We start from the raw sequence: 9,518 nt of genomic DNA on the forward strand, positions 1-9,518 counted from the left end.
AACTATGGTTAGTTCTGGGTACTCTATTAGTTGTGCATCGTGATTTTTGCACATGCCGCCATTTTTTGAAGTTGCACATAAAATTGGTTGACCGCATCATATAACCGAAAATTCAGTGGTTGACGGAGAAGGGGCCGCGTCAATATAAATAATCAGAAAATGGAGGTTGTAGATTATTCCCTAGAGTTGTTGTAAGCCATGTTCCAGGAAAAAGACAAAGCATTTATAATTGCCCGTGTGTTCAAGTCAGCGATGCCGGTGTTTCTCACGTTTGCATCCCAACCAGTAAGCCCCGCTCCGGCGAGCCCATCAACGCGCGCCCACAAAAACACAGCTAGTGTGAAGAAGTCTACACCTTACCGCGCGCGAGCTTACCGGAGCCGGTCAGATGGAGTTCCATTTAAATAGCTCGGCCAGCTAGCTAGGAGCCGAGGCCACCGATAGCCGATAGCTTGAGCGGAGCGGAGCCCAAATTAAGCAATTGCAGCAACGCCGACGACGCGACGATGAGCAGCTTCCCGCCGCCATCCCAGGGGCAGCTCATCACGGTGCTGAGCATCGACGGCGGCGGCATCCGCGGGCTCATCCCATCCACCATCCTCGCCTGCCTCGAGTCGAAGCTCCAAGTAGGTCCGACCCGCTCAAGCTTGATTTGGGGTCGTCCCGGCGACGCTCAAGCTTAATTTTTGCAGGAGCTGGACGGGCCGGATGCGCGCATCGCGGACTACTTCGATGCGATCGCCGGGACGAGCACTGGCGCGCTGGTGGCGACGATGCTTGCAGCGCCAGGCGAGAACAAGCGACCTCTCTTCGCCGCCAAGGAGATCAACCAGTTCTACCTCGACAACGGGCCCAAGATCTTCCCGCAGCGGAGGTATGTAGCCAACAGCTTCCATGCCGCTTTATTGATGGGTGTGGGTGATGCACCGTAGGTCTAGTTTGGGAACAGAGTTTTCCTGAAAACTAAAATATTTCAAAACCATACTCCCTCCATTTCTAAATATAAGCCGCTATAGAGTTTTTGACACGAATATTAAATAGGGCTTTGAAGAAAAGTTACATCAGTTTTGACAGAGATTACCATTCACTAGTTGACATGAGAAAATAGAGAAGTTTGTATAAGATAAGAAAATATAATCAAATTCCTAAAAAACATATCTAGACGGATGGTGCAACGCAATATACCTTTTGTTTCAGATTTTTTTCTCAAAACTCCGTATCAAGGAGCGAAGGTACTAATATTTAACTGTAGAAATACTTCACTTTTTTTTTTGGAAAAAAGGACCAAAGATATTTTCCCATACTTAAAAATAGCATGCTTCTGGAGGTAATAAAGTATTAATATTTAGTTACAGACAAACACATCAAAGTAGTTAGAATGTGGTATTTTGAGAAACTGAAAAAATAACATTGACCAACGGGGGAAGATTCCCTCCCTTGGATATACGTTATTACATAGATGACGAGACCTAATACCCCATTTAATTTGGTCCTCTTGGGACTCAAACCCGGGTGGACTGGCTGCCTACTCGCAAGTCTTGCCACTGAGCTATCACTCAATTCTCTGTAATATTGCTAAGATACATAAAAATACTTTGCTACCAAACAAATCCATACGGGCTCGTAATTGCAGCTACGGGCTCCTCACTCCGGTGGCGAAATTGTTCAGCGCGGTGATGGGTCCCAAGTATGATGGTAAGTTCCTGCACGATAAGATCAAGAAGCTCACCAACGACGTTACCATCGCCGACACCATCACCAACATCATCGTGCCGACTTTCGACATCAAGTTCCTACAGCCGGTCATCTTTAACACGTACGAGGCCAAGAAGGAGCCGCTCAAGAACGCCCACCTATCGGACATCTGCATCAGTACGTCGGCGGCACCCACCTACTTCCCGGCTCACTTCTTCAAGACCCACGATCCCTTGGGAAAGGTACCGGAACGTGAGTACCACCTTATCGACGGCGGCGTGGCTGCCAACAACCCCACCATGGCTGCCATGTCGATGATTACCAAGGAGGTTCTGTGCCGGAACCGGGACTTCAGCCCCGGCAACCCCGCTGAGTATGGCAACTATCTCATCATCTCCATCGGCACCGGTGCGGCCAAGCAAGCGGAGACGTACAACGCGCCCGACTGCGCCAAGTGGGGCGTCATCCGCTGGCTCCACCATGGCAGCTTCATACCGCTCGTCGCCATGTTCTCCCACGCCAGCGCAGACATGGTCGACATCCACGCCTCCATGCTCTTCAAGGCTCTGGGAGTTGAGAAGAACTACCTCCGCATCCAAGACGACTCACTCCTTGGCCACACGACGTCAATGGATATCGCTACCAAGGAGAATATGGAGGCGCTCATCGAGATCGGCAACAACCTGCTCAAGAAGAAGGTGGCCAGGGTGAATATCGACACTGGGAGCTACGATTCCGTCGACGGCGAGGGAACCAACGAGGAGGCGCTCGTGCGCTTCGCCAGCAAGCTCTCCAAAGAGCGCAAACTGCGTCAAACCACCCTCAGCTCCCTCTAGGCTCTAGCACAGACTGGTAAGTTGAATTTGAGGGCTATATATGCATGGTAATTAAATAGGTGGTGCCTAATTAAGCATGTATATATATTCACCCCCCGAAAAAGAAACGTGTGTATGTTCAAGAATCTCATTAGAATGGAGAAATCAATAAGGCCTCGTTGCAGGCAGGGATTGACCTGAATCGTGTCCCGATCGCGTGGTTTCGCAGCCCGGCAGTGCATTTTTCCCAGGCCAGCAAAGTTGTTGTCTTCGTTTACTCTCCAACGGGATAATTTGCCCAGCGTATCCCTGATTCTGCCTGGAATTCTTTTATCCCAGTGCAGTTCTTTCAGAATCAAAGTCGTACTGGTCGTGGCATGGTGTCGAATTGGGCAGCACAAGAGAAGGAATGGTGTAAACAGGGATGGATTCAACACACTTTGCATTGATCTCAACAGAGGTATAAATACCCAATTACAAGTGCAGTTTAGCACTGGGACGTGCACAGCTAACTGTCGATCTTTAGATCGTGGTACAGAACGTGAGACTGATCATGGGATGGACTAGGTCGTGCACAGTTGCTCTGAATACACACGTGCACGCCTAGCTACAGTAGTCAACACCCCCCGCAGTCGTGACGTCGCCTGTGGAGACGCAAAGGCTGGATCGAAACTCTTGGAAAACGTTCGTTGGAAGGCCCTTGGTCATCACATCAGCTAGCTGTTGTCTTGTTGGAACATGCAAAACCCGTATGTCGCCGAGGGCAACGCGTTCACGGACGAAGTGGATGTCCAGCTCCACGTTCTTGGTGCGGCGATGATAAACGGGGTTGGCCGACATATAGACGGCGGAGACATTGTCGCAGTAAACCAAAGTGGCGCTGGAGACTGGACATAGGAGCTCGCCCAACAGCTGTCGCAGCCTAATGCACTCGGCGACGGCATTGGCAACACCACGGTACCCTGCCTCGGCGCTTGAGCGGGACACGATGGCCTGGCGTTTTGACGACCAGGACACCAGGGAGTCACCGAGGTAAATGCAGAGGTAAATGCAGAAGCCAGAGGTGGAGCGACGGGTGTCGGGGCAACCCGCCCAATCCGCGTCGGTGTAGGCGCGCAGCGACAATGTCGATGAAGACGAGAGCCAGAGGCCAAGGTCGGTGGAGCCACGGACGTAGCGGAGGGCGCGCTTGATCAGAGCATGGTGGCACTCCCGTGGATCGTGCATGTGCAAGCAGATTTGCTGCACTGCATAGGCCAGCTCCGGGCGCGTGATCGTCAGGTATTGAAGCGCGCCGGCGATGCTGCGGTACGAGGTGGGATCAGCAACCTTGGCACCTTCAGCGGAGGGGAGCTTGGCCTTGGTGTCGACAGGCGTGGGCGACGGGGCGCAGTTGTCCATGCCAGCACGTTCCAGGATCTCCTCGGCGTACTGGCTTTGTGATAGGAAGAAGCCAGCAGCTGTACGTGTCACGCGAATGCCGAGGAAGTAGTGCAGGGCGCCCAGGTCTTTCATGGCGAATTCACCGGTGAGGCGGGCGACGATGCGTTGGAGGAGGGTGGAGCTAGATGCTGTTAGGACGATGTCGTCCACATACAGCAGCAGGAACGCTGTGTCCGCACCGCGCGAGTAGGCAAACAGGGAGCTGTCGGAGCGTGTTGCAGTGAAGCCGATCGTGGTGAGGAAGCCGGCGAAGCGCATGAACCATGCGCGCGGAGCTTGCTTGAGCCCGTACAGTGACTTGGACAGCCTGCAGACATAGTCCGGTTTGGAGTCGTCGACGAAGCCAGCGGGTTCCAGGCAGTACACCTCCTCGTCAAGTGTGCCGTGGAGGAAGGCGTTTTTCACGTCCAGCTGATGAACAGGCCAGTGCCGCAACGCTGCAAGCGTGAGTACGGTGCGGATGGTGGCGGGCTTGACGACGGGCGAGAAGGTCTCGCCGTAGTCCACGCCTGGACGTTGATTGAAGCCACGGACAACCCAGCGGGTCTTGTAGCGCTCCAATGAGCCATCAGCGCGGGTTTTGTGGCAGAAGATCCACTTGCCGGTGATGAGGTTGGCGCGTGGCGGGCTAGGCACCAGCTCCCAGGTGCGGTTGCTGATGAGAGCAGCAAATTCTTCTTTCATGGCCGCCAGCCAGTTCGGATCCTTGACGGCGGAGCGCACGGAGCGAGGCACCGGCGATATGTCCGTCGAGGGCGTCGTGGAGACGAGGTTGGCGTAGCGAGGGTTGGGCTTGAAGATGCCATCCTGTGCACGCGTAACCATCCGACGCACCGGAGGTGGAGGCGCACGAGCCGAAGAGGTTGATGACGACGGTGTTGCAGGCCCTGCGGTAGAGCTTGAACCGGTGGAGCGTGCAGAGTGGGGGCTCGACGCGGAGCCAGTCGATGCAGAGCCTGTGGTCGAGCTTGAATGAGGCGAGCTCAGGCAGGTGGGAGCTGGTGAGGCCGCCCCATCAGCTGTTGGCGATACGAGCCCATGGCGATTTGGACTGGGCACCATCAACTCCTGTCCACGAGCAACCTGGTGTACACTAGGGAACAGAGAGACGAAATGCTTTGCGTCAGTTGGCGAGGGAGGTGGCGTCGTGGATGAGGTGCGTGCCGCGAAGGGGTACTCATGCTCGACGAAGTGGACATGTCGCGAGGTGAGCACGCGCCGTGTTGTGGGGTCGAAACAACGATAGCCACGGTGGTCTGGCGAGTAGCCGAGGAACACGCACGCGACGGAGCGCCGATCCAGCTTGTGCTGAGAGGTGGCCGCGGTGTTGGGGTAGCAGAGACACCCAAAGACGCGGAGGAGGCTGTAATCTGGGGCGGCACCAAGTAGAAGCTCGTGAGGCGTGCGCGGCGCGGTGGAGCGACATGGGCGCCGATTCAGCAAGTAGGTGGCGGTGGAGAGCGCCTCGGCCCAGAACCGGGCCGGCACAGAAGCATGGAACAGAAGCGCGCGCACACAGTCATTGAGTGTGCGGAGAACTCGCTCAGCTTTGCCATTCTGTTGGCTGGTGTAGGGACAGGAGAGACGTAGGACAGTACCATGTGTGGTGAGGAGAGTGCGCACCGCGGCGTTGTCGAATTTCCGTCCGTTGTCAGTTTGAAGAGCGAGGACGGGTCGCTGAAACTGTGTGCGTATGTAGGCATAGAAATCAGAGAGAATGTGGATTACATCAGATTTGTGTTTGAGCGGAAAAGTCCACACATAATGGGTAAAATCATCAAGGATAACTAGGTAGTATTCATAGCCTGAGACACTGACAACGGGAGATGTCCATACATCGAGGTGCAACAATTGAAAAGGGAAAAAACTACGGTGAGGCAACTTATCAAACGGGAGCCTGACATGCTTCCCAACTCGACACGCATGGCAGTCGTGCGAGTTTGACTTGCTACACTGAAAAGGAAATGAACTGGGTAAACTACGTAGAGTGGCTGGCGAAGGATGACCCAACCGCTGATGCCACAGGTTGACAGAAGCAGTGCCTGCGAACGGACGACGCGACACGCGCGAAGAGCCTGGGAGCACCGGGTACAGATCGCCATCGGAATCACAGCGCAGGATCACCGCCCTCGTTCGGATATTCTTGACAGAAAAGCCAAAGGCATCAAATTCGACAGTCACAGGGTTGTCACGGGTTAATTGACGAACGGATAGCAAGTTCTTAATTAGAGATGGAGAAAGAAGAACGTTGCGAAGTTGTAAGGGAGAATTAGTGGTGATCAGAGAGCCGTGGCCAGTGTGAGTGATGGAGAGAAGATCACCATTGCTGACAACTATCTGAGATGGAGAAGAAGTGGGGCGAACAGAGCGCAAGTTACCGGCGTTGTTGAACATATGTCCAGAAGCGCCGGTGTCGAGGTACATCTCGGACGGAGTGCTCGACGAAGAGGGCGCGGTGGAAGCGTTCAGGGCGGCTTGAAGCGGCCCCATGTCCCATGGCTGCTGCCGTAGAGGGGCACCAGGAGTGCCAGCGCCGTGGAAGAGCGGGGCGCCATAGCCGGCCGGCCATGTACTGGGGCGCCGCCATGTAGGCTTGCTGGTGAGGAGTGCCAGGGCGAGGGCCAAGCACGCCCGCACCGGGCGCACGCCAAGCGACCGGCCAGCCTGGACGAGGCCAGTCCAGGAGTTGGCGCCAGCCGCAGGAGCAGGGTACGCTGCCGGTGAGCGGGCAGCAGGAGCGGCGGGCGGAGGTGCTGATGGTGAGCCGCCGCCAGTGTCCACAGCCTTGCCTTTGCCTTTCTTACCCCTCCCCCTGTTCCGGTTGGCGCCGCTGCCAGAGGGCGCGCCGTATTGCGCAGGAGCGACGGGTGCAGGGGCAGGTGCGGGGGCAGGGATCGGTGCAGGCGCACGGTTGGTGTAGAGCGCGTGCGCGGCCTGCTGACGCGAGGCCTGTTCGGTGCGGTGTTCCTCCAGCATCAGAAACGAGCGCACCTGCAGGAAGGATGGAAGCGGAAAGCGGGAGGTGATGTGAGGGATGGCGGCGTGGTACTGGCGGCCGAGCCCGCGGATCAGGTTGAAGACCTGCTGCGTCTCCGTCACGGGCTGCCCGAGGTCGCGCAGTTGGTCGGAGAAGCTCTTGAGACGGGCGCAGTACTGCATGATCGTCAGATCGCCTTGCACGGTGGCGTGGTACTCCGCGTCGATGTAGACCGCGCGGGAGAGCTGGTTGTCGCGGAAGATACTCGCGATGGCAGCCCACACCGTAACCGCCGTGTCCTCCGGTTGCATGACGACGTCCAGCAGCTCAGGCGAGACGGTGATATAGAGCCAGTGCACCACCGCATGGTCGATCATAACCCACTCGGGGTCGTCGACGCGGCGAGCGGCGTCGGGGTCGATGTGGTCAGAGAGCCCGAACTTTCCGATGACCGTGAGGAGGAAGCGACGCCACTGGGCATAGTTGCCGGCGGCGAGGTCGAGGGTGACTGGAACGTGGGAGCGGATCGCCACGGTTTGGATCACCGAGGCCGGGAAGGAAGCAGGTGGTGCCGCAGTGTTGAGAGCCTGGACAGCGGTGGTGCGCGTCGGGGAACCAGGCGGCGTGCTGTCCGGAGAAGAGGTCGGCGTCACCATTGGATTGTTGGGGAGAGTTGCGGAAGCGTGAGAGAGGAACGGCGAGAAAGGGTTGAGGAGTTCCTCCTCTGATACCATGTAAACAGGGATGGATTCAACACACTTTGCATTGATCTCAACAGGGGTATAAATACCCAATTACAAGTGCAGTTTAGCACTGGGACGTGCACAGCTAACTGTCGATCTTTAGATCGTGGTACAGAACGTGAGACTGATCATGGGATGGACTAGGTCGTGCACAGTTGCTCTGAATACACACGTGCACGCCTAGCTACAGTAGTCAACAAATGGAAAGCAATCTGGAAAATTAATGCGGTTGGTAAAATTATCATCCATGTTTGGCGCTTCGCCCACCATTGTTTACCTAGTGGTGTGCAGCTCCGCAGGCGGCAGATACCGGCGGATGGCACTTGTGTTTTCTGTGGCCGAACGAAAGGAATTGAGCATGCACTCCTTTTCTGTCAGTTTGCGCGCGAGGTATGTTGGGAGATTAAACAGCAAGTCCCAAGAACTATGCTTCTCTAAAAGTTTGTTCGATCTACTAAGCCAATCATCGGATCTCCAGGCTACGGTTCTTACGGTGACTTTATGGCATATTTGGAAAGAACATATTTGGGAAGAACGTAATGAAGCTCGAAACACGGAAGTAAAGCCTAATCCTAACCATACAAGCTTGAAAATCTTGGCCTATGTCGATTGGATTCGGCACCACTTATAGAAACCAACCTACCAAAGGTGTGTCTCCACTCCATCAGCAACTTGGACACCGCCGCCGCTAGGTACGGTTTTTGTTAACTCTGATGCTGCAAGCTTTGAGGATGCAGGTTGTATGGGAACTGGTGTGATCGTTCGTGACCACCAGGGTTCTACATAGCAGCTTGTCGACAACATATACAGGGAGTCTAACCACCCGAGTGTGCATAAGCTTTGGCGCCGCGGAGGGCAGTGGAGCTGGCTCGTGCCAAAGGTTTTAACAAGGTGATTTTGCTTCGGACCGTCAATCACTCATCCAACCGATCAATTCATTGATAGTGGATAGATCGTCGGTTGGTTTGATGGTTTCTGGCATAAGCTATTGGTGAGGGACTTCACTTCGGTCTCCTTCTGCCATGCGAAGCGGCGCATATCTTAGCTAAATCATGTGTTAGTGTAAACTCTAGCCGTGTTTTTAATTCTGTTTCGGAGTGCATCCGGGGAACTTTTTGTATTGATGTTGTTTGGTCAATAAAGCGTCGTATTCTGTCCAAAAAAAACCTAACCTCTGGATGAATTTCCCCGCAAATAAACCTCCGGACGAATTTCCAAGCCAAGAGAGAGAACATGCGAAGGTGAGGCTGCAATCACGGCGGGGATGGGCTGATGGCGACGCGGAGCCTTGCCCTCCACCTCCGTTCCTCTCCTCAACCATTAGGGCTTTTTCGGATAACGCATCCGGTTTGGGATGTAGGGTTAGGATGAGGATGAGGATGGGGTATTTAACTAGGTCCGAAAGGGATATTCCACAACTAGGTTTGGACGGGATATTCCGCAACTAGTTGCGGATTGGAGTTTCCCCACATCGGTCTCATGCAACACATCCTGGAGCTACTGACCATCGCACCTAAAGCATCCTCTCCAAGGCTTCAGGCTTTGACAGTCCTGTTTGCAAAGTGTCTTCTTTTCTACCTTTTTCTACATTGCCAGTCTTGGGGTCCATGACACCCAGCTTCTCCTGGCGCTGAGCACCTCAGTTGCGATTCGCTCCACCAGCTTTGCGAGCCATGGTAGTCGATCCTTTGTGTTGTCCTTCACCTGCAAAGAACTCTAGAAATTAATCCAGTAGCAGATTTTGTATCGGAAAGCACAACATGGAGTAACAGACATTGCCTTGTGGATATGGGCAACTTATCAGCTAAATCAACACACAACATGGAGTAAATGTTGTAGTAGGAC

The 9,518-nt window shown here is 54.5% G+C and overlaps 2 protein-coding genes across 2 annotated transcripts; one reads left to right on the forward strand and one right to left on the reverse strand.

Annotated features, from left to right (window-relative positions):
- The first annotated feature begins 301 nt into the window (after positions 1-301).
- Positions 302-2,888, forward strand: LOC127293301 (patatin-like protein 1). The gene is made up of 3 exons (XM_051322883.2): positions 302-626; positions 693-874; positions 1,634-2,888. The coding sequence occupies exons 1-3, from the start codon at positions 507-509 to the stop codon at positions 2,529-2,531; spliced, it is 1,200 nt and encodes a 399-aa protein (XP_051178843.1). The 5' UTR covers positions 302-506; the 3' UTR covers positions 2,532-2,888.
- A 3,028-nt stretch (positions 2,889-5,916) lies between these two features.
- On the reverse strand, positions 5,917-7,681 carry LOC139830486 (uncharacterized). Its single transcript, XM_071818692.1, has 2 exons — positions 6,332-7,681; positions 5,917-6,095 (listed from the first exon to the last, which is right to left on the reverse strand). Exons 1-2 carry the CDS (start codon positions 7,662-7,664, stop codon positions 6,061-6,063), a joined length of 1,368 nt encoding a protein of 455 aa, XP_071674793.1. The 5' UTR covers positions 7,665-7,681; the 3' UTR covers positions 5,917-6,060.
- Between the last annotated feature and the right edge of the window lie 1,837 nt (positions 7,682-9,518).

This window comes from Lolium perenne, chromosome 4, assembly GCF_019359855.2.
Source record: "Lolium perenne isolate Kyuss_39 chromosome 4, Kyuss_2.0, whole genome shotgun sequence".
Taxonomy (NCBI): domain Eukaryota; kingdom Viridiplantae; phylum Streptophyta; class Magnoliopsida; order Poales; family Poaceae; genus Lolium; species Lolium perenne.

What these genes read in the sequence shown, in the direction of transcription:
- LOC127293301 (XM_051322883.2), top strand. Translation starts at nt 507, where the DNA reads ATGAGCAGCTTCCCGCCGCCATCCCAGGGGCAGCTCATCACGGTGCTG. An exon ending in GCCTCGAGTCGAAGCTCCAA is followed by an intron (nt 627 to 692) that starts GTAGGTCCGACC and finishes TAATTTTTGCAG; the next exon opens with GAGCTGGACGGGCCGGATGC. An exon ending in AAGATCTTCCCGCAGCGGAG is followed by an intron (nt 875 to 1,633) that starts GTATGTAGCCAA and finishes TCGTAATTGCAG; the next exon opens with CTACGGGCTCCTCACTCCGG.
- LOC139830486 (XM_071818692.1), bottom strand. Translation starts at nt 7,664, where the DNA reads ATGGTATCAGAGGAGGAACTCCTCAACCCTTTCTCGCCGTTCCTCTCT. An exon ending in ACATATGTTCAACAACGCCG is followed by an intron (nt 6,096 to 6,331) that starts GTAACTTGCGCT and finishes TTTTCTGTCAAG; the next exon opens with AATATCCGAACGAGGGCGGT.